At 51.4% G+C, this 23,349-nt stretch overlaps 2 protein-coding genes across 7 annotated transcripts in view; one reads left to right on the forward strand and one right to left on the reverse strand.

Annotated features, from left to right (window-relative positions):
* The window catches only part of Atp2c2 (ATPase secretory pathway Ca2+ transporting 2), a 62,397-nt gene extending 43,651 nt beyond the window's left edge, over positions 1 to 18,746 (forward strand). For all 3 annotated transcript variants that reach the window (XM_031341562.1, XM_031341563.1, XM_031341564.1), the window contains 16 exons: positions 2,336 to 2,460; positions 2,573 to 2,670; positions 4,676 to 4,777; positions 5,828 to 5,917; positions 7,869 to 7,970; positions 8,810 to 8,966; positions 9,731 to 9,901; positions 10,471 to 10,568; positions 10,657 to 10,707; positions 11,840 to 12,006; positions 13,439 to 13,507; positions 13,598 to 13,714; positions 14,808 to 14,955; positions 16,198 to 16,296; positions 16,635 to 16,776; positions 18,156 to 18,746. In XM_031341562.1, coding sequence (XP_031197422.1) covers positions 2,336 to 2,460; positions 2,573 to 2,670; positions 4,676 to 4,777; positions 5,828 to 5,917; positions 7,869 to 7,970; positions 8,810 to 8,966; positions 9,731 to 9,901; positions 10,471 to 10,568; positions 10,657 to 10,707; positions 11,840 to 12,006; positions 13,439 to 13,507; positions 13,598 to 13,714; positions 14,808 to 14,955; positions 16,198 to 16,296; positions 16,635 to 16,776; positions 18,156 to 18,274 — 1,855 coding nt within the window. In that variant the 3' untranslated portion in view covers positions 18,275 to 18,746. The remainder of the gene's footprint in view (positions 1 to 2,335; positions 2,461 to 2,572; positions 2,671 to 4,675; positions 4,778 to 5,827; positions 5,918 to 7,868; positions 7,971 to 8,809; positions 8,967 to 9,730; positions 9,902 to 10,470; positions 10,569 to 10,656; positions 10,708 to 11,839; positions 12,007 to 13,438; positions 13,508 to 13,597; positions 13,715 to 14,807; positions 14,956 to 16,197; positions 16,297 to 16,634; positions 16,777 to 18,155) is intronic.
* Positions 18,747 to 21,413: 2,667 nt separating this feature from the next.
* The window catches only part of Meak7 (MTOR associated protein, eak-7 homolog), a 19,959-nt gene continuing 18,023 nt past the window's right edge, over positions 21,414 to 23,349 (reverse strand). For all 4 annotated transcript variants that reach the window (XM_031341566.1, XM_031341567.1, XM_031341565.1 and 1 more), the window contains exons 7-8: positions 23,110 to 23,289; positions 21,414 to 22,637 (exon numbers count right to left, since the gene is read on the reverse strand). In XM_031341566.1, the coding sequence (XP_031197426.1) occupies positions 22,521 to 22,637; positions 23,110 to 23,289 (297 nt within the window). In that variant the 3' untranslated portion in view covers positions 21,414 to 22,520. The remainder of the gene's footprint in view (positions 22,638 to 23,109; positions 23,290 to 23,349) is intronic.

Genomic DNA, 23,349 nt, shown 5'->3' on the forward strand with positions numbered 1-23,349 from the left:
AGACAGGAAGAGAATAGGAGGAGGAGGGGAGCACCAGGCAGGAAGAGAATAGCAGGAGGGGAACACCACTGACTCAGAAAGTAGAAAAGCAGAAGATCCACCAAGGAAATAATTGGAAAAGAAATAAAAGCGGAAAATCATTTTTCTAGAAACCACCTCAGGCCCCAATGGCCAGAGTGTTATTAAAGATGATTTAAGGAACTTGCTCTTCCTGGTCTTTTCTGATCTTTATTAGTTTGTGGATTATTTTTTTATGCTATGAACATATCCAGGTGTGCACACTACACCCATTTCTTGACATATGGGGGCGTCCCCCTCATAATCTAAAGTAAATGTTTGCTTAGCTGGTCTATCCAGCCTGGGGCCATAAAACCAAGGAAACTGGCTTTACCATCACCATGGAAACTGACCCCCGTCCCCTGCCAAATTCAGTAATTCCGTTTTATATAACTTGTCTCTGAATGGCTCATTGTCTCCGGGTGAAAGGTCACTATTCATATTCTCTCTCTTTTTGTTTTGTTTTGTGTGTTTTTTTTTTTTTAAGACCAGGGTCTTATGAAGCTCAGGCTGGCCTCACACTCATGGTGATCCCCCTTCCTCTATCTCCTGAGTGCTGGGATTGCAGGTAGGAGCCACCATGCTTGGCCAGCAGACTTAGACCAGAAAACCCATACTATACTATCACACTGCATTTAACAAAACAAAACATTTATCTATTTGAGAGTGGGCAGGCACACGTGGAGATCTGTGTGAGATGTACACATGTGTATATGGAGATCAGGACACAAAGTGCAGGTGTCAGTACTCTCCTTCCACCACATGGCCCTGGAAATGGAACTCGGGCCGTGAGTACTCAGTAGCAAGTATGTTTACCACCCGAGTCACTCACCAGCCTCTCTCTCTTTTCTCATGTGGAAAACCCAACCATGATGCTCAGCACCATTCAGTGCACTTGACCATAAAGGTCTTGTGAACTTCCCCCAATTCTTCTGACAATTCACTAGCCTGAGCCAAATGCTCACCCTGTGCCAGGCCAGTGAGGGTCAGGTCCTCGAAGATATTCACGAGCTCATACCTGTCCCTTTGGCATGTGTCAAACGAATAAGGAAGTGGCTGCCCCTGCATCACCATAGACAGAAATGGCTTTCAATTAGAACTCTTGTCATATTTAAATTTTTTCTGGTACTAATGCGTAAAAATTAGATCCTTATAAGGCTGGACATGGGGCTCAGTTGTTAGGGCACTTGCCTAGCATGCTTGATGCCCCAAGTTGCACTCCAGCACCATGGAAACCAGGTGTGGTTGTACTTGTAGCTCATCCCCACACTGTCCAGGTGGAGGAAGTAAGATCCAGGTTACCTTTAGTTACATAGTGTGTTCTAGGCCAGCCTGAGCTACGTGAGATACTGTCTTGTAAAAACCAAATATAGTCATGGTATTAAAACAATACCTGGCCTCCAGTATAGTTGATCTGGCAATACGCTTGTCCCAGACCTCTGAGTGACAGTTTGCTTTGGGAAGGCCTGGCCTGGGGCTCCCATGTGCAGCATGGCTTGGACTGACCCCTCTCTTATCTTGTGTGTGGCTTTTCAGGTAACAGCTTTCCCTATCACGTCCACAACCCAAGTAGACCCTTTCGAGAAATTACTGCGGGCAGCCCCCTCTAATGAAAATACTTGAGAGTTCACCGTGATTACAAGTTAAACATTTCCACCTCCACACTAGAGCTAAAGAAGGGGGTTTGGGTGGTGGGTGTGGCCAGCTTCTCTCAGGATCTCAGCTTGGGGGCCACAGTGCTGGGGAGCAGTGCTGAAGTGAGCAGACATCCCATCTTCTCTTGTGAAAGTGTGCATGGGCTGGGGCGGGGGTGGGGACCCCCTCTGCTTTGGTTTCTTTGGTAGCCACAGGAAAAATAGTAAACCGCTAAATTAGCCAGTGGCCACTGGACTTCAAGGGACCCAGAAAAGAATCTCCATGCCAAAGCCACCACCTTCACTAGTCTCCTGATTTGGGAACTGTCAAGTGCCTCCCCAGAAACTCTACCTCTTAATTCTTATAAATGAGAATGGTTGAAATGCTAAAAGACACCAACTCACACTAACATGTGACTGCCTGACTGGAGAGGCCCCCCCTCCCAAGTCAGGGATTAGTTTACCAGGAATGTGGTCCAGGCAAAAATAGTGAAGGAGACCAGTGCATTGTGGGATTAGAAATTGAATAGAATGTTCACCAGGAGCAAAGACAAGCTTCGATAGATGAGATCCTCATCACCAGCACCAGCCGAGACTCCTATCACCCTTTGGTGTGTTAAGTCTGGTTCAACTTTTCTACCCAGCCTGGCTGTGGCAGCCATTCCAGAGGGGCTGCCCATCGTTGTCATGGTGACACTGGTCCTGGGGGTGCTGCGGATGGCTAAGAAGCGGGTCATCGTAAAGAAGCTGCCCATTGTAGAGACTCTTGGTGAGGGCTCCCCCTCCCATGCAGACTGAGTCAGGGGGTGGTGTGGGGTTGGGTGGTGTGAACCCAGGCTTAGTGACAGCTCACCTCTCTAAACCTGTCTCTGTGGTGTCAGGTTGCTGTAATGTCATCTGCTCTGACAAGACAGGCACTCTGACAGCCAACGAAATGACAGCAACCCAGCTTGTCACATCTGATGGGTTCCATGCTGAGGTAAGCCTCATGTTCTCTCACAAGGAAGGAGACCAAGGGGCACCCTGCCAGCCCTCTCCTGCCCAAGGAAGTGACAGAGTCCTCTAGAACAGCAAGGAAGAAATAAATACCTTGGAGGTTGGTCTAAGAAAGTATTATGACCAATTTTAAGATGACCTGTTTGATTTTATTTATTCATTTATTTTGCTTTTTGTTTTTTGTTGTTTTGTTTTGTTTTTGTTTTTTTTTTAAAGACAGGGTATCTCTGTGTAGCCTTGGCTACCCTGGAACTCACCCTATAGACCAGGCTAGTCTTGAACTCTGAGATCCTCCTGCCTCTGTCTCCTGAGTGCTGGGATTGAAAGCATGGCCCACCACCACTCAGGTCCTCTTTTATTTTTGTTTTGTTTTGTTTTGTTTTCGAGACAGGGTTTCTCTGTGTAGCCCTGGCTGTCCTGGAACTCACTCTGTAGACCAGGCTGGCCTCCAACTCAGAAATCTGCCTGCCTCTGCCTCCCAAGTGCTGGGACTAAAGGTGTGTGCCACCACCGCCTGGCTCTCTTTTATTTTTTTTAATTGCCAAATTTTACTTTTTATATTTTTGCAGGATGGAACCCAGAGTCTTTTCCACACTAGACAGGCACAGCACTACTGAACCACACTCCCAGCCCCTCTTTAACCTCCCACCCCCATTTTGTGGTGCTGAGGATTGCCCAGCATGATAGGAAAACACTCTGCCATTGAGCTGTACTCCCTGGCTTGTTGTTCACTTTTATTTCAAGACAAGATCTTACTTTGTAGCCAAGCTGACTTTGAATTTGAGATCACCTGCCTCGGCCTCTCCAGTAGCTAGGACGACAGGCTTGAGCCACTAGTCCCATCTGCCTTGGAGCTTTTTGAAACAGTTTCACTCTGTAGCCAGGGCTGGGCTGAACCTCACTGTGTAGCCCAGGATTTACTGCGTAGTAAATCTCTTGTCACAGCTTCCCATATGATGGAATTTCCAGGCCTGAGTCACCACACCCAGCTCTTTATGTAAAAAAATTAAAAGCTACAGAAGTACCTGTCACCACCCATGACAAACTGACCTGGAGTCATTCTCTGCCTCTCCCATGGTGCAGTTGTACACTCCCTTAACCAGCAATTTGGAGTATGGATATTTTTCTGTTGATCCTTTTCAAAGGAAAGGATCACCAAGTGGGGGCCCACAGGCCATGGCTGCTCACTCCCTCTCCCTCCCTCCCTTCCTTACTCCCTTTCCTTTTTTCCTTTTTTCCTTTCCTCCTTTCTCCCTTTCTCTCTTTCTCTCTCTCTTTCTCTCTTTCTTTCTTTCTTTCTTCCTTTCTTTCTTTCTTTCTTTCTTTCTTTATTTATTTCTTTCCTTTCTTTCCTTCTTTCTTTCTTTTTCCCATCTTAAAGATTATGTATGTACATGTCTATATGCCTATGCGCCAGTGTGTACACATAAAAGCAGTGGTCTTGGAGGCCAGAAGAGGGCATTGGATCCTCTGAAGTTGGTGTTACAAGCAGTTTGAAGCCATCTAGTGGTGGTGCTGGGAACTGAACGTGGATCCCGTATAAGGCCACTCTTAACCACTGGCCACCCCTCAATAACATTGTCTTGGCACACTGACATGCCGATCTGTAAACATTACGTGGCTGGTTGCTTTTCAGCCCCAGCCCGAACCGTCTTCACTGATAGAGGTTTATGAGCTACAGAAGCCTCAGTGTTTCCTCTTGGTTTAGGATACAGTCTCTTCCAAGCCCTCTCTGTAAGCACCTTAGCTTATGTGGCCCTTGTGTGGCCACAGCCTCCACCAGGAGCGCTTGCAGCCATTTGTCATAGTACACACAGCCTCCACTGTCAGGGAGAGGTCCTGGGCAGTCAGCAGTCTGCAGGGTCATTCTCATGTGAAGGCTTGTGGCTCTGGGATAGACCCTCGGGGAGGGAACATGCGCCATCCAGGGTGTGGGCAGGGGGGAGCGGGTTGACTGTTGATGGCACCCTTCTGCCATGTCCTTCCAGGTCAGTGGGGTCGGATACAGCAGTGAAGGGAGTGTGTGTCTTCTGCCATCCAAGGAAATAATCAAAGGATTCAACAACGTATCTGTGGGGAAGCTGGTGGAGGTGAGAATTGGGTGGCCATAAGTGGAACAGTGTGGGACTTGCCTGAAATGGAGGGGGGGGTGACTGACTGACCTCAGGGGTCTGCTCGGACATCACCCTGACGTGGATAGGAAGGCAGAGGGGAAAGGAAGGTGGGAACCTGGCTGGGCTCCTTGTTGGGGATCCGGATCCTCCTCCACCTACATCATCTGCCCTCTCTGTGTAGCAGGCAGCTTCCAGGAAGTCAGAGTCTCCCTCCTCCCCAGCAGTCCTCCCTCTCACGTGGGCCCTGCCTGGCTGCCTTCCCTCCCCGCAGCCCCCTCAGCTCCAGTCTTACAGACTCAGGAACAAACTCAGGGACACCACTGGAGGGCTGAGTCGAGTCCCAGTGTAGCAGGGAAGTGGCAGTTGCTCATGTACTGTCAGTTTCTAGTCTAGATTATTCCCTAGACTACTGCTGCAGAACAGTTCCATAAAGCCTGTGGCTTAGTGATGTCTGCTCATTCTCCCGTATGTCATCACACACCAAGCACCGTGTGACCCTGAGTAGACACCTTACTAGTGGCCACTGCCACCCCACCACACCCTACCTCAACCCCAGCCCACCTGTGCGAGGTACTCCCCGATGACAGCATCTGGAACCAGCACTCCTCCTAAGCCATTTCCTATCCTGGTGATACAGGGCTGGCATCCCAAGAGGCTAAGGCAAGAGAACTGCAAGTTCAAGGCCAGCCTGGGCAATTAGCAAACCCTATCTCAAAATGTAAAACGAAAAAAAAACAAAAAAACAAAAAACTAAAGCTAAAGCTGGAGTACAGTTCAGTGGAGAAGACTTACCCAGCATGTGAGAGGCACTGAGTTCCAGTCCTGAGTGTGGGGGAGGGGAGGGGAGCACACACCTGTGTGTGTCTGAGTCACTGGCTTATTTGAAGGAAACTCTCTGGTAGCCTGGCCATGCAGTAAGGCCATGTCTGCAGTGTCCAGCCTTTTCAGGGTGTGAGTGAGCCCAGGGCAGGTGCTGGTTCCCAATACTAACTGCAGATATTGCAACCCACCCCCACCCCCTTTCAGGCAGGCTGCGTGGCCAACAATGCTGTCATCAGGAAGAACACTGTAATGGGGCAGCCCACAGAAGGGGCCTTGGTGGTGCTGGCCATGAAGGTAAGAGGGTGAACCTAGAGCCAGGCTGGCAGCAAGCGGTCCCCAGAAATCTTCCTGTTACCCTCCCCATTCCCCACAGCACCGAGGTGACAACACAGAGGACCACTCGCTGGCCTAGAAGTTTTGGTTCTAGAGTGGGAAGAACTCCCACTAGGAGCCACAACAAACGTCCCACTGAAGTGGAAGCCCAGCCTTCCCCCTGGCCACTGTGCGCTTCTGGTGCCCAAAAGCCAACAGCAGGCTAAGAAAGGAACAACAGTGTTAGGAGGGCTGACTGATCCCCATAAACAAGGGGAAACTAGATTTCTTCTCCATGATAGAAGTGTCTGGAGTGCAGGAGATCCTTTAGGGCATCTCTTGGTGCTATCCTGTCCTGTGATTAAAGTCAGGGGAGAACTACAACAGCCTCATCCAGGCAGGATGATGACAAAGGATGCAGGTGCTTCAGGGATGAAGGTGTGGGTCATACCTCCAGGAAAAGAGCCAAGACCTGCTGAGGGGCTTGCTGAGGATGGAGGAAATAGAGAATGGGTCATAGAGGAAGGTAGTTATAAATACCAGCTAAGGTCATAAGACCAGTTATAGAAACAAGGATTACAATTGACACGTTCTGTCATGTGTTGTTAAGAATGTGTGTGCATATATACACATATATTAAGCAGATAGTTGTGTTTTCTTTTCTCTCTTTTGCATGTCATTATACTGATTCTATCAGTTCTGTTCCTATAAAGGACACTGACTAGCACACATGGGTGCTGGGGATTTGAACTTATGTCCTCATGTTGGCACAGCAAGGCCTCTTACCTGCAAAGCCACCTCCCCAAGCCTAGGCATCTGCCCACCCCTCTATTACATCACCTTCACAATTTCATTACTTAGTTTTTGGTATTGAGAACAGAACCCAGGGCATTGTGGCTGACTGAGCCACACTCCAACCCTGATTGAGTTCATTGGGGTTGCTGGAAATAGCATGGTGACCCCAAACAGCCATGCCCCTGCATGGGTGTGACATTCCCTGAGCTGCAGAGATAGAGCACGCCTGATCTGGTGTGTCTCCTGCAGGGAACCTTCTGCCTCTTACATACTCTAGCATGTCCCCCTCTCCAGCTGGGGTGGGGTTGAGGAGGTCACTAGAATCCCGAATGAGGAGGGAAGGGTCAGAGGCCTGGGTAAGGTAATGGAATATCAACAGGTCTCATCTTGAGGATCTCTTGGGATGAGTCATACTTCTCTAATGAAGAGATACTGATGGCTGCCCTTCTCAGAGGATAGCATTCCATATAGCTCAACCATCACTCCCTGCTGTGGAGGCTGCGGGCATATCTGTGCTTTGAGGGAGGTGGGGAACACTTTCCAGGCATGGTGGCACATGCCTTTAATCTCAGCACTGAGCAAGGAGACCAGGCAGTTCTCTGTGAGTAAAAGGCCAGCCTGGCCTATATGGCAAATCCCAGGCTAGCCAGGGCTACAATGTGAGACCCTATGTCAATAGAGGACCAGGGTCCTCACGGCTGCCTCTTTTCCTAAGTCATTCCCACATCTACTGCTGTTATTGGAATTTTGGAATTTCTTTCCCTCCCAAACACTAACTCTAGTGCATGAGATATCCAGCTCATACGGGGCTGCTTTTGGGAAATTGAGTCTGATCTGGTGAGCAACAGGCCCCAAAGTCTTCCAGGACCATACAGAGATGTCCCTGCAGGCCTCAGACTGCACCTACCCAAATGTCTTTGTTTCCTAGAAGTTTCTAAGGGAGCTGAGGCAAAAGTTTGGTTCTGGGAGCACAGAGAAGAAATTGTTTTCCCGGGTGAGACCTCTGAAAACAGGCAGCCTTCCTTCCCGTAGCTATTGCCTGGGTTTCTGTAGTTGGAATGTTGCTTTACACAGACAAAGGTTCACATGCAGCCTGGCTTGGGATGACTCCCTGACAACACCCCCTCTTATACCCCAGATGAACTTAGGTGGCGTCAAAGATTCCTATGTACGGAAAAAGGAAATTCCCTTCAGCTCGGAGCAGAAGTGGATGGCAGTAAGGTGCAGCCCGAAGAACGAGGTAAGCTTGGCTTTTGTTGAGATAACTAAGGGCCCCTTACTAAGGGGCCCAGGTGAGCCTGGAACTCAGGGACCTCCTGCCTCAGTGTCTGAGAGCTGGGGTAATAGGAACACACTGTGTCTGCAATGCTATCTTTCCCTCAAACCAAAATAAGGCACAGAGCCGAGCGGTGGTGGCCTTTAATCCCAGCACTTGGGAGGCAGAAGCAGGCAGATTTCTGAGTTCGAGGCCAGCCTGGTCTACAGAGTGAGTTCTAGGACAGTCAGGGCTATACAGAGAAACCAAAACAATAAAATAAAATAAAATAAAATAAAAAATAAGGCACAGACACCTGGAGAAGATGGTGTGGGGGTGTCTTATACCTTCCAGGAGCTTCTAACAGAAAGATGACAGCCATGAACTGGGCATTCTGACCCATGGTGGTCACAGTGGGGACCCTGATCCAGCCACAATGTGGGGGGAGGGGTCTCAGGCTCCTCCTGGCCTGCATTGTAAAGTCCAGCTGTGGGAAGCTGGAGAGATGGCTCAGTGGTTAAGAGCACTGACTGTTCTTCCGAAGGTCCTGAGTTCAAATCCCAGTAGCCGCATGGTGGCTCACAACCATCCGTAATGAGATCTGACACCCTCTTCTGGAGTGTCTGAAGACAGCTACAGTATACTTACATAGAATAAATAAATAAATCTTTAAAATACAAAGATGACTTTAAAAAAAAAAAGTCCAGGTGTGGACCCGGGACCTGTATGTTTTGGGGGTTGTGGTAAAGGCTCAAGTGTGAGGCAGCTGTCTATACAGCAGGGTGCACCCAGTGACGGCGGGTTCTTTTCCCTTTCCTTCCAAGGATCAGGAAGACATTTACTTCATGAAAGGGGCCTTTGAGGAAGTGATCCATCACTGCAGCATGTACAACAATGGGGGCATCCCCCTTCCTCTGACACCTCAGCAGAAGTCCTACTGCCAGCAGGAAGAGAAGAAGATGGGCTCGCTTGGCCTGCGGGGTTGGTGTCATATCTCCCTCCCCTGCTCACTGGGGCTTGGAGTTTGCCTATAATGTTGCTGGAGGATGCATGAGAGCAGGGACCTGGGCAAATCTGCCACCAGAATGGCAGGCAGGGGCAGGCTGATAGCAAGGCCCAGTATGAAACTTCACAGTCAGGATAGACTGCCTGACCTCTGCTGATCCAGGAGTGGCTTGCGTACTGGGAGCATCGTTTGCCACGTTCTCTAGGGCATCCGAAGTTTGTGCCGTGAGCTAATTCCAGGCACTGTCTTACTTCCTGCCCTCTGCCATGAAAACCTAGAACTCTGATAGAAGGGAGACCCGTCATTTATTTCATGGCCACTTTGAAGTTTTCTCGGCTACATGGTCAGTGTCTTTCCCATCAGGCTGGTGTTGAAACCCTCATGCCATTTGTTGCCCAGTCCCTTGTTGGAGAAAAAAAATCTGAAAACCCTCTGGAATGCTTGTATTCCATGGGGCCAGGAGAAGCAGTGAACTCACCCTACCCATTACCTCCACCTCCCTACTCTGGGGACAGATGGGTGAGTGCCGAGCCCAAGGCAGGCGAGGCTTTTTACAGGATGCCTGTTCAGCAGCCCCCAGGGGCTGCGGCTGGACAGTCTGCCTTGTGTGTCCTGGGCTATTGCCCATACCCGTCCCTTCCTGTCTAGAGTGCCTGTGCTGCCCCAAGAGCCACAGTAGGTCTTGCTAGGGACATAAGATGGTCCCCAGCTCCCGCCAAGCTGTCCCTCTGTCTCTCAGTGCTAGCCCTGGCGTCTGGACCTGAGCTGGGAAGACTGACATTCCTGGGTCTCGTGGGCATCATCGACCCCCCGAGGGCTGGTGTGAAGGAAGCGGTCCAGGTCCTCTCTGAGTCTGGTGTGTCAGTTAAGATGGTGACAGGGGATGCCCTGGAAACTGCCTTGGCCATAGGTAACCAGGGTGAGGGGCAGGGAGGGAAGGGGCCTCACGCCCAGTGCTCCCTGCTCCACCTTGTGTCTAAAAGGGGGAAAGTCTACATGTAAACAGTGGACCTACTGTGTGTTTAGGGGCTTTTCAGCTATGATGTCCATACACAAGTGGCATCCTATACTGTGTAATTCCAGTCTGGCTTCCTCCATTGGCTGGGCATCTTTGACTAGTCATAGGACCACTCTGATGCTTGGATGTCTTCATCAGCAGTGGGCCAGCAGGTCTCCTCTGCCTTTTCCCATCATTATGGTTCGGGACAATCATGTTGACTCTGTCCCACTAAGGCCCAGTGCTGTGAGGTGGTCATATCAGGTGCCAGTAATACCATTTCCCAGCAGTGTGAGCCTCAGGGAAGCCAATTTTTGCATCATTTCCTTGTCATGCATAAGTGTAGGTTCACCTTGTCATGCATAAATGTGGTTATGTCAGACATGGTGTAGATGGGCTAAAGTTGAGTGTGTCAAATCCCGGGTGGGTCAGGGCCACCGTTCAGGCCTAGGAGCCACTCCTCAGCCCCGACTCTCTCAAAGGAAGAACCATCGGCCTATGCGACGAGAAGCTGAAAGCTATGTCCGGGGAGGAGGTGGAGGGCATGGAGCAGGGCACACTGGCAGCCCAAGTGAGGCAGGTGGGTTCTCCCGGGGGCAGACAGGGCAGGGACGGAGGGGTCCTCCATCTCCCATGTCCATTGATGGTTCTTTGACCCCCTATACCAGGTGTCTGTATTCTTCAGGACCAGTCCAAAGCACAAGGTTAAAATCATAAAGGTAACTGGGCCAAATGACAGGGGCCATCCAGGGTGGGACCATCCGGGGTGGCAGGCTCTCAGCTGACCAAGTGACAAGAATGGTCCAAGGGGGCAGGCTGCTTAGCTGGCCTTGTCCATAGCTTTCTTCTCTAGGTTTTAGGCAGCTGTGTGCATCCCATGCACACATCCCCACTTACAGGGCAGAATTGCCATCACATGTTTAGCTGCAAAGGATGCTGGGAAGCACCATCTCTCATAGGTACTTCACAGCTAAAGCAGGAGTGGACCCTATAAATGTAGTTGTGGGAAAGCCTGGATCCACTAACCACAGACACTGGAAACAGTGGGAGCTAGATGCTGTAAAGAGAAAATATTCAGATGTCCACACAGAGCTGGCCTGGTTTCTCTTTGTCAACCAGAAGCCTGAGAGTCTCGGGCCTTTCCCCACATCTGTACCTGGAACTTTGCTCAGCTCTTTGGTAGCTGTATTTTGTTCTTTGGAGGCTGTTTGAGGGAGTTCTGGGATATTTAGGTTTTAGTGCTGAACAATTAATGCATGGTAGCTCACAATTGTCATCCCAGTACCCAGGAGGCTGCGGTAGGAGGATCATGAAATCTAAGACAGCCTGAGCTACAAAGAGAGAGAGAGAGAGAGAGAGAGAGAGAGAGGAAGAGAGAGAGAGAGAATTTTATATATATGAATGTGGGTACACATATGCCCTAGTACATGTGTGGAGGTCACATGACAACCTGTGGAAATGTGTTCTCTCCTATTGATCATGTGGGTCCTGGGAATCACTTGGGGCATCAAGATTGGTAACAAAGCTCCTTTACTTGATGAGACATCTTGCTAGCCCCAAGAATTAGCTTAGTTTACTGCTCACTAACAGTGCCTTGGACAAGCCACCTGTGTTGTCCTAGCTAGGGTCTCACGGCAACCCATGAGGCCAGGATGGTAACTGTCATTTGCTTTGCAGATGAAGACACTAAGCTGAGTAGTTCAGGGCCATGGCCCTGCAGTAGAGCTGCTGTGTCTAAGCCAGCTGGCCCCAGCTTCTGGAGAATAGGTGGTACAACAGGGAGGGAGACAGAAAAGGTGTAAGAGTGCCCTCGGGCTGTGTGCAAGCCTCCACCGCCTGCTCTTCACACAGGCACTGCAGGAGTCAGGGGCAATTGTAGCCATGACAGGGGACGGTGTGAATGACTCAGTTGCCCTGAAGTCTGCGGACATTGGGATCGCCATGGGACAGACAGGGACAGACGTCAGCAAAGAGGCTGCCAACATGATTCTGGTGGATGATGACTTCTCAGCCATTATGTGAGTTGCCATACCTGCATCCCGGAATGTACTGTGGTGGATATGAGGGGGTTCTCGTGGGGTTCAGCGGAGTCCCTGGGGAGAGAGCTACATCCCCCGCTTATCACTGTAGCAGGGGTTCCCCACTCCAAATGTATGGCATTTCTCAGGGGAGACTTGGGGTTGTCCTGACCTCCCTGTGGAACATAAAGAAAGCCCAGCCCAGTGGTTCTCAAGCTCCCTAATGCTGAGACCCTTTAACACAGCTCCTCATGTTGTGGTGACTCCCAATCATAAAGTTATTGCGTTGCTACTTCATAACTATAATTTTGCTAGTTCTGAATTATAAATATTTTTGGAGATATTTTGGAGTTTGCCAACAGGGTCATGGCCCACAGGTTGGAGACCACAGGCCTAGAGTCACTTGACTAACCAGTAACCAGCTGTTAAAAATTAAGATTGGGGGGTGGCTCAGTCATCAAAGTGCTTGGCCTGCAAGCATAGGGTCATGAATGTGGCACCCTGGGTCGGCATGAAAACACAGGCAGGGAGGTAGAGGCAGTCAGGGAGACTCTGAGCTTACTAATCACCCAAGTTTACCTGATTGGCAAGCTCCAGGCCAGTCAGAGATCTTGTCTCACCCAAAGGGCAGCCTTCCTGGGGGTGACATCCGGGGTTGTTCTCTGGCCTCCACGCTTATGAACACTTACATAAATAAAAGCCATGGCTGGACGCTCAACAAGGAGGCACATACATGTGACTCCTGAACTCAGGAGGCAGAGGCAGGGGGATTGAAGTTGCCCTCCTCTGGATTTAATGTTAGCCAGCTGAAAGACTTTAAGACTTTGCTCTTAAGTAAATCACAGTACTTAGAGCACAATACTTAGAGACATTTTTAACAACAAAGGCACCACTGTAGCAAAGTTTCTCTGCCATTACAAATATTCTTCCAAGCTTGTGTGTGGGTGTGGGTGTCTGTCTGTCTGTGTAGCCCACAGACATAGCCGCAGGAGCGCCTGTAACCCTGGCACTGTCAGGGGCAGAGACAGTTGGAGCCCTGGGTCTTGCTGACTGCTAGCTTTGCTTCAGGCTCCATGAAGCACTGATTCACAGGAGTAAGACAGACAGCAGGACATCCAACGTGTTTAAAGTATATACACACAAGACAGACAGATGGACAGTGATGTCTCTGAACCTCTTGCTCTGCCTCTAGTGTGGAACTTGGGTCCTTTCATCTGCTGTTGAGCTGCAGGTGTATTGAACCCTCAACATCCTGAGCACAGGTGGGGCCCTGGCCCCAGTTGAAAGGGGTCACACACAGGGTTCGCATAGAAGGGACACATCTACCATTGTGTCCCAAGTGTGCCAGCAAAGGTTACCTTGCCCTGCTGCACCTGGGCTGAGCTGCCGCCCCCAGACCTCTTGCCCACGGACACTCTTGCCTCCCTTTCAGGAGCGCAGTAGAGGAAGGCAAGGGCATCTTCTACAACATCAAGAACTTTGTCCGCTTCCAGCTGAGCACGTAAGCAGAGACAGACCTTCCTCGGTACTCACTGGGTGCTGCATCTGGTGCTCACCCATTGACGAGCTGTCTGTCGCCTGTGCCCAACAGGAGCATCGCGGCCCTGAGCCTCATCACACTGTCCACTGTGTGCAACCTGCCCAGCCCCCTCAACGCTATGCAGATCCTATGGGTGAACATCATCATGGACGGGCCACCAGCGCAGAGGTGAGGCAGAGGACTGCAGACAGGACCGCGTGTGTTCCCTCTCAAGAAAGGGAATCTCTAGGCTGCTGAAGTGTGAACAGTTTCCGGAGGGGCAGACTGGAGTTCCCTCAGTTATGGTGCACTCCTGGTCCCACTATAAAGTCAGGCTACCACATCCAGGACGTCCTCTTTGAGGACTCTACAATGGTGGCCTCATCCCTCGGCCTCTGCCCTGCCTTTCCCTGAAGGGGAAAGTGCCATTGTTTTGATTGATTGGGTCCATCCCCACTCTAGCTGGTTACCATGAACTTGATGCTCCTTGACCCTTAGGATGCTGCTCAAATGACACGGATGATCACTGGTGTCTCAGGAGTAGGTGGGAAGTGAGGGCTGGCTAAAGGGTACAGAAGACCTATGTGCCCAACAGCCGTGGTTGCTTGCACAGGAAGGTGTCATTCCAAATGCACCTGATGCTTTTTTATAAAAACAAACAAACAAACAAAAAAAAAAAAAGGGAGTCTAGCCCGTTTGTTTCCCCAAAGCCCAGTCGGGGCTGATGTTTCCATGAGGGCTCCTGTGAGACAGTAGGTCAGGTAGCTCCCGCGTCTCTATCCCATGTGCACCTGGGCTCTCCTGATGTTTCTGGGTGACAGGGCTGGGCCCTGTTAGGATCCCTTATGGTAATGGGAACGCATGAGGGTTAGAAGGCTGTGACATGGCTGAAGCCCCGTGCTGGCCCTTGCTAGGTTCTCTGGCCTCTCCACATCTGTACATTTGGAGACAGATGGGGGGCCAGAGGGAGGGGAGCGTGAGAGAGCGCTACGGCTATCCAGCTATCTGTGGAATAGTTGCTCAGGAACAAGAGCAGCCCTGTTCACAGGCGACAGTTTGGAGGACAAGTCTGAGCCTGTTCCAGGTGTCCTTTTTAAAGGAAAGCTCTCAGTGTGTAGTCCAGGTTGGCCTAGGGATTTACTATGTAACACAGGCTGACCTTGAACCCAGAAATCCTCCTGCCTCAACCTCCAGAAACCTGGGGTTTCAGGTGGTGCACCACCTGGGCCAGCTTCTGAGTGACTGTTGCCATTTCAAAGCATCCCTTGTCTTTTCTGCACAGCCTAGGGGTGGAGCCTGTGGACAGAGACGCCCTGCGGAGGCCTCCGCGGAGCGTCGGGGACACCATCCTGAACAGAGCCCTGATCCTGAAGGTCCTCATGTCAGCCGCTGTCATCATAGGGGGGACCCTCTTCATCTTCTGGAGAGAGGTGAGCAAGGCATAGCATTGGCTCACACACAGACATGAAGGGGAGCCTTGTGCACGACTGGGCACTGGGGACTGGGTGCTCTACACACACACACACACACACACACACACACACACACACACACACACACACACACAGAGGAGAGCTTGATGCTGCCAGAGACCAGAGATTTGGTGCTGGATGGGGAGAAGCATGGAAGTCAAGTGCTGGGCCAGGGCACAGACCCTGGGTTTTGGGGGACCCCCACCATTTTTATTGTCACAGGAAGCTGCAGGATCCCCTTCTAGTCTAAGCCCATCCTAGCACAGGTAAATTCCATGGCCCACTGGGCTGAGAAGCCTCTGGCAAGGTTGGATATGGCAAAGATGAGGAGTTACATGGTCATATGAGCCACCTGGTAGACTGAGGGATCTCTGTTGTATGTAGACATGTCCTCCAGGGCATTAGGTGACAAAAGTGACATTGGTTCTGAAAGCCACCCTGGCAGCCAGGGTCGGGGGATATGCACAGGACTGAGCTGTGTTCCAGCCTGGAAAGGATTCCATCAGGTTAGGGGAAACTGAGGCAAAAAAAAAAAAGTATGAAAACCTGCACCCACAAATCTATCTCACCAGGGCTCTGGCCAGTCCTTGTGATGAGCCAGCCTGGATAGACACGGTTAGGTGCAACTGATGCTCTTACCACGCCGGGTTATCTCTGAGGTCAGCTGTCCCACCCTCCTCATAGGACATGGGTTCTGGTCTGTGGGTTTGTGCAGTGGGATGACGTGCAAGGCAGTTACCCACTAGAGTGGTGGTTCTCAACCTCCCTAATTCTGAGCCCCTTTAATACAGCTCCTCATCTTCTGGTGACCCCCCAATCATAGAATTATTTTTGTGGGTATGTCATGACTGTAATTTTGCTTCTGTTGTGAATTAGAGATATCTGATGGTCTTAGGTGACCGCTGTGAAAGGGTCACTTGTCCCCAGAGGGGTCACGACCCACAGGAGAAGGTGCTCTTCTCTTCTCTGCTGCCTTCCAGCTGTGCTGGCAGCTGACACTCCTCCCAGGGTGGGAGTCTCCCAGAGCCAGCACAGCACAAGGCTCAGAGCCAGCTTCTAGTGTGTATACCTTTGGGGCTGGGCTGACCAGCCATCCTTGGGCGGCACTCACAGGCCACCTGGCACACTGCACCCCTCAGCTCTGAGGCAAGGGGTCCCCTTCCTCCTCTGCCATGCGCATGCCTATAAACTGCATTCCAGATCCCAGAGAACGGCACCAGCACCCCACGCACCACCACCATGGCCTTCACCTGCTTCGTGTTTTTTGACCTCTTCAATGCCCTAAGCTGCCGCTCTCAGGTGAGCAGAGCTGGCCCTGCCTGAAGCCCCACCTCTGCAGACCCACGAGGGGCAGGAGTGGTGGTGTGGTGTGGGGGCGCACTGTGGATGGGGACCCTGTAGCACTGTGCCTCTATACTCCAGGCAGAGATTTGGGGAGAGGGGCACTGCTTTCAGCTTTCATGCCCCCAGGGGCTCCAGCTCCAACCCACCCCAGCACCTCCCATTCTGTCCAGCTGCCCACTTGGGGGGTGGGGGGGAGGGCGGGAAGCACAGACTGCATGATATCCCTCGGGCACAGCTCCTGAATCCACACTGTATGCTTACACCAGCCCACTCATGCCTCTCATCCCCCACAGACCAAACTGATATTTGAGATTGGCTTTTTCCGGAACCGCATGTTCCTGTACTCCATCCTTGGGTCCCTCCTTGGGCAGCTGGCCGTGATCTATGCCCCACCCTTGCAAAAGGTCTTCCAGACAGAAAACCTGAGCGCACTCGGTGAGTGATAGGAGCTGAGACTGGCCACCAACTGGGGTGAAGCTGTGAGCGACAGAGTGGGAGCTTGAAGTCTGGGCTGCCCTCAAAAGACAGGCTATTGCACAGGCCTATGTTCTGTGACACATAGGGTAGGAAGGTGACATGAAGATGCAGGGAACACAGAGGAAGCTCAAAAGGAGGCCCCTATGCAGAGAGTGAGTTCTGGGGGGGGGGGGGGGGGGGGGGGGGGGGGGGGTTAGGACTGGGTAGCAGCATCCTCAACCTCAGGACACACACAGTCTGAGGGCTTGACTAGGGCTGGTGTGACTTCTACAGGGATGTAACGTAGCAGTCAGAGATGCCCAAAGGCATCCCATGTGTTTCCCAGCTCTGGACCCCAGGACTCCCACATTCCACACTGCCAAACAGTCCCTAGGCCTGCAGGGATGGGTCCTGCCATAAAACTAGCCCAAGAACAGCGGTTGCAGGTCCCCTACCTTTCCTTCTGTCCCATGTTGGTCACTGGCCACCTCCACCCAGGAGCAGGGGACAGAGGGTCAGCTCCTAGATCTAGTACAGAGCAGGCCATTGCTCCAGTGCAGATTACTGCAGGCCCAAAATGGCCACACGGGTGTGCAAATATGCAAATAGAACAAGCACTTGAGATCTCAGAGCGGTCCAGGAAGAGCAGCCCTCCCTGTGACCTAAAATCCAAGTCCCCGTGGGGCCCCAATGAGTGCTCTATGGGAGCGAACAACAAAAAGGATCCCAGGAGCTGGGGACACAGGTCAGATCCTCAGAGCCCATGCTAGTGCTGGGGACTTGAGGGGCTCAGTGGCCAGTCAGCCTAGCTGAAAATGGTGACCTCCAGGTTCAGTGAGAGACGCTGTCTCACAAGGACCATGGCAGAGAGCAGAGACAGCCAGAGTCAATCTCTGGCCTTTGCCTGAACATTCCCGTGCAAAGAAAACCCTTGGGATGGGGCTCTCTTGGCAAAGCGTCTGCTTAGCTTGGCTCCATCCCCAGCTTCATGTGACCTAGGCAGGCCTATAATCCCAACACTGGTGCTGGTGAGGTGCAGGCAGGAGGACCAAGAGTATGAAGTTCTCAGTTGCACAAGCTTGAGGCTAGTCCAAACTACCTGAGATGCACCTCAGGAAGGCGGGGAACCCACAAGCACGTTTCCGAGCCACCTTCTCCACAGTGGGGAAGAAAGCCGGCTTGCCAAAGCCATGGTGACTTGTTTGCGCATCTGATGTCACAGGAGGACCCTGGCCTATTCAAGGGTGCCAAGCTCCTCCCCCTTACCCCCCACAAGTCTGTTAGGTTGAAGAGGAAGGCTGAGAACATGGCAGGTGGTCTGCAGGTGGGCACTACTGTCTGGGACTCTCTTCCCGCAGACCTGCTGCTGCTGACTGGCCTGGCCTCGTCTGTCTTCATTCTGTCGGAGCTGCTCAAGCTGTGGGAAAAGTTCTTCTCCAGAGTCAGGCTTACTCAGATGCTCCCGGAGGCTGTGTAACAGAACCAGTGTGTCTGACCTGACTCACCTGTGTCCTTGGATGCCTCTGGACTGTTCCTGTCCATCTGCACTATCTACTCCAAGAGGCAAATTTTAGGACCGTGCAGCATCGGGACCTTGGCTCCACATGTCCTCCTGACCTGCTGGGACATGCCCCGCACAGGACGGAGTGGAGCTTATACTAAAACATGGCGCTATTTATTAAACCACCGTGTTTTTTTATTTAACCTGCCTCTCTCTATGCTTGAGCAGTGCAGCCCCATGTGGCGGCACAAGACTTCACAACCACCAGGACCATGGCCACTCTGCCCTCAGACGTCCCCGCTGAGGCCTTGCATCCCCATCTGAGATGAGGTTCTACAAAGAACTTTGCTTCATGATTTGGAGTTCAATCCTCTGTGCTCCAGAGGGTGGGGAAACTCGGAAAGTATGATTTATGTAAAATCTGATTCAAAACAAAAGCACAGTGACATCGCTGAGTGTGGATGGGGCATTTAGTGAGAGGTGAAAATGTAAAAAGCTGAAATCCACAGACCTTGACACTCTCTCTAATAGAAGCACAATGGTGCCCAGGGTTTGCAAAGCTCTCACTCCGTGGATGCCAAAATGAAACCCACTTCTGACAGGGATGCCTCAGAAATACAAACATGAATGAAAGCTCCCTCCCCCTGAAACATCTCAAAGCACATGTTGGCATCACACACCTCATGGAGAAAGAACTGAGAATCTCCATGGGAGTCAGGGACGAGGAGTCGGTGGAGATGTCACCGAGTTGGGCACTCGCCTGACATGCCAACTACTTGGGGAGCTAGGGCAAGGAGGTTACAAGCTCAAGGGTCAGCCTGGGAAACTCAGCAAGATTCATGATTCCCCCTGCCTCTGCCCCTTAAAGTAAAAGGGCTAAGCTAAGCACTTGAGCATCCACCTGGTACAGATGGGTTCAGTCCCACACTGAAAACATGAAGAATCATGAGAAAATGTGTAATGTCACTGGAGAAACTGTGCCTGCACACTCAAAAGGCGACCTATAGATGAAACCATGATGGCAGCTGTCAGAGGGAATGGGGACCTGCAGTGTAGCATCACTGGCTGGCAACTTGGGCTCTCAGGTCCCTTCATACTTCCTTCTCAAGCAAGGGAGAGCCCATGCTCTTGTAGCTCAGGAGGCTGGACAGGTGGCTCTGTGATACCCATGGCTTGGGGTCACAAGATTCAGGAAGCATCAGGGACAAGTCTCACACACGTATGCTCATGTGCGCCCAAGTATACTCTCACACACAGGCATACAACACACACATGAACATCTGTACAGGATGTACATCTGTACACAGGCATAGGTCCCACACACACACACACACATACACACGTGAACCTGCACAAAGGCGTGCATCACACTCATATGCATGTGTACCTACAGATGAAGATATACGTGCAGGCAAAAATGCCCATTTATATATAGCATAAATAAAATGTTTGAGGTAACTTAAGTCGAGGAAAGACATGGTAATTCAACACAAAGAGTATCAGGGGCTGAGGAGATGACAGCCCAGTGGAAAGAGTCCTTATAGATCAAGGTGGAGAATGGCACCCTACAAAGCCAGAGGGGCACTTTGAAAACTGAAGTTGTGTACCACCACTGCTTGGTGAGCAGGCACTTGGTAATACAGGGCTGAGTTAGAGAGATTTCTGCCATACCTCAGCCAGGTGCTGAGGTACAACTATAGCCACAGCATTCGAGGCAGAAGTAAGGGGACCGTGAGTCCATGGTTAGCCTAAGCTATATACAAGACTCTGTCTCAAAAAGCCAAGCACTGGGGACTCTGCACAGTAGGGAGCACTTGCCTAGCACGCACCAAGCCCCCCACCCCCACCCCCTGTTGCATTCCTAGCACTGCCAAAAAGAAAAATGGGCATCTTTTAAACCAACTAGTCTTTAGTTCATCCCAGAGACACAGTGCCAGATATAGGAAGGATGGTCACTATGGTAACAGTCAGCCTCCAATCAGATGCTGGCCTGCCTGACAAGATGCCGCATCTGCACAGCTGACACAAACATCATGAGGAAAGATGGAGAGAAACCCTGAGCAACTCCCACTGAGGGACAGACCGTGTGAAGACACTGCTGTGTCCCAGTGTGCAGAGTGTGGCCTCCTGAGGAGCCAGGGGAGAGGGGATAAACCTTCCCAGAACTGTCCGTCTCTCCTCTCCGTTCTCCCAGCCCCTCACTTGGATGTTCATAACAACCACGTGTGCAACACTGGTCTGCGTTTCTTTACCTCTTCCTTCTAGCACTTTCTGGGCTTGGCTCAGCCCCTACCTGTAGGAAGGACTGTGGTGCTCACAGCTTCATTCTTCTGCCCATTTCACAGAAGACCACAGTTCACAAGGAATGAGAAGTTCTCCGGGAGCCTGTCTGACATCCCACATGCTTTTGTGCCCTGTGGAATTTGTTAGAAGTATGGGAAGCAAAGCCTGTCACCAGTACTGCAAGAGGGCTGCGCTCTCTGAGCAAACACTTGTGAGGCCCTCCTGTCTTAAGCAGAATCCCATCCCAGCACTGAGGTCAGAGAGAATGGGAGCCGTAGTGTCTTGACCTCCCAAGGGGTCATGCCAAGTCTGCTACCAATGAAAGGCATGACCACATCTTTATTTAAAACAAACAAACAAGAAACTCTTGCCACTTGCCAGGCAGTGGTGGTGCACAGCTTTAATCCCAGCGCTTGGGAGGCAGAGGCAGGAGTATCTCTTGAGTTGGAGGCCGGCTTGTTGGAGGACAGCCAGGGCTACCCTGAGAAACCCCACCTAGGAAAGAAACAAAACAAAACAAAGCAAAACAAAAAACACACTCCATAGCACAGTGACCCAGTTCTGTAAAGTTACACTGGGGGTTGTCTGGAGATTCTAGTGTTTTCAATCTCTATCCCACAGACCACTGAAAATTGGCTTCTTGCCAGGAAAAACAAAATGGCCCAACCCTTGTCAGCACCACATGCCGACCCTGCCGTGTCCAGAAATGGCATTTTTGTTTGGAAGGTCTTGCCTCAGACCTTCTGTTATGCTCACGGTTGTTGTGTGGAGTGTCCCAGGAGCTTCTTGGGCAAAAATGCACATACCCGACTTTACTGTGGCCTTTGATTGAGGCAAACAATATACGCAAAAGTAGAGCTTGTGTCAGATCCGTAAAGGTTGAAGTTTACAGCAAAAGACATAGAGGTTTACAAACAAGATGTAGGGGTCTCAAGGGCCTACAGCTCCTCTGGGTGGATGGAGCTGGGTGGCCATCACTCACAGTGTGATGGGCCACCTGAGTCATCTTCAGTCTTTAGGGACACACTAGAGTCTGTCTGAAGTAAGTCATGCTGTCCCATGGCCCATCCTTCGCCTGAGAAGCCCTGAGCTGTGACCTCAGAGAAGGCACCTAGAGGCTGACACCCCCAACCAAGAGGGGACATCACCCACCACTGACATCTGGAATGGGTGGGTGTTATGCACACAGTAGGCAAGCATGAAGACTTTGAATCTCTCCAAAGATCCCAGGTCTCATATTTGGGTTAGCAGCACAGTAAAGGCTTGGTCTCTGGGTAAATAGGTCACGTTTTCCCACTTGTTCACCAGACTCGCTTAAAAAGTGTAAGAAAGCTAGATGGGACCCCCATGGCAAGCCTGCTCTGAGGACCTGCCCCCAGAGACATTTCCTTCAGATCTTCAGCTGCAAACCCACAAATTCCATGCTTGGGGTGTGTGGATCTTCTCACAGAGTACCAAGATATTCATCTAAACACCCCTGTCTTTCCACTCATGATGGGCCACCACCAGGGCACTACAGGGACCCCAGAGCAAAGGCCAAACATGGTGCCTCCTCACAAGGCAAGAATGTACACCCCCAACGACCGACCACCACTCCCTGCAGGTTTCAAGGCTCTTCGTCTTTGGGTGCCATGGACAAAAGACAGAAGACAAAGTTTAAGGCCAAGGTTCTAACCTGCGCTCAGGGATGCTGGGTGGCAACACCCAGCAATTATGGCTTCAGAGGGATCTTTTTTGGCATGACTATGTTCTGATTAAGTATGTCCATGCTGGCCTGCGTGCAGCCACGTTGCTCTGTGTTAAGGCTAACCAGGAGTGAGGACAGAGGGTAAGAAGAGCTCTCTCTGTCACCCAGCGGTGAGAAATCTGGATACTTATCGGCCCTGCATCTCCGGGGGAGTCCCCGCCCCTGCTCCAGGAAGCTCTCTGTCCAGGTGCTTCAGTCTTCATTCTTGGGGACTTCCCGCAGTCCCTCGCTGTGCCCTGCCAGTCCACTGATCTCCAACAGGCAGCGGGCTTCGGGATTTGAGTCCAGGATGCTCTTCTTGTTCTTGCCCTTGGGGAAGAGAGGGAGCGGGTGAGTTCAGGACGTACACAGAGAGACAACAGCGGCCACCAGCATAGGCCACACAGTGACTTCCTCCCAGTGGCTGGCATATCAGACTGGAGCCACAAAGTAGCCAGGTGGCATGGTACCCTGAAGCCTCCTTGGCTGGGTAGGATGCCAGGGTCATACAGAAATCTGTTCATGCAAACAGGCAGCGCGGGCAAAGGGCCTCTAGCTGGGCAAAGTGTACATCTTAGGTAGGCCCCACTACCGAGGCAGACCCACACTCCACTTTGCTGCATGGATCCTGGCACAGCCCATAGCTGGTGAAGCCAAACTATCCCCAGAGGGAGAGGAGGCATCCACGCGTGCGCGTGCGCACATACACACACACACACACACACACACACACACACACACACACACTCACACAGCAGAAAGGCTGTGACCCTGTATGAGGTCACTGCCATGTAGGACTCACCTCATATGTCTCTGAGAGGTTGCCAAGTCCCCACACCTCCATCTTATCAAACAGGAAGTCTTCCTGGGCAGACAGCTGTGGGCTGTTGTAGGTGGTGCATGCGGGCTTGGCCTTGCTGTGTCCTTTCCCAAAGTCGGCGGCCAGCCAAAGCCCAAAGTAATGGTGCTGCCCACCCATGCCCTGTAGAGCAAGTGGGGACAGGTGACATCGTCAGCAGCCATTGGGGCCTGGGGGGGGGGG

The sequence above is a fragment of the Mastomys coucha genome, unplaced genomic scaffold (assembly GCF_008632895.1).
Source record: "Mastomys coucha isolate ucsf_1 unplaced genomic scaffold, UCSF_Mcou_1 pScaffold22, whole genome shotgun sequence".
In the NCBI taxonomy this organism is placed as follows: Eukaryota; Metazoa; Chordata; class Mammalia; order Rodentia; family Muridae; genus Mastomys; species Mastomys coucha.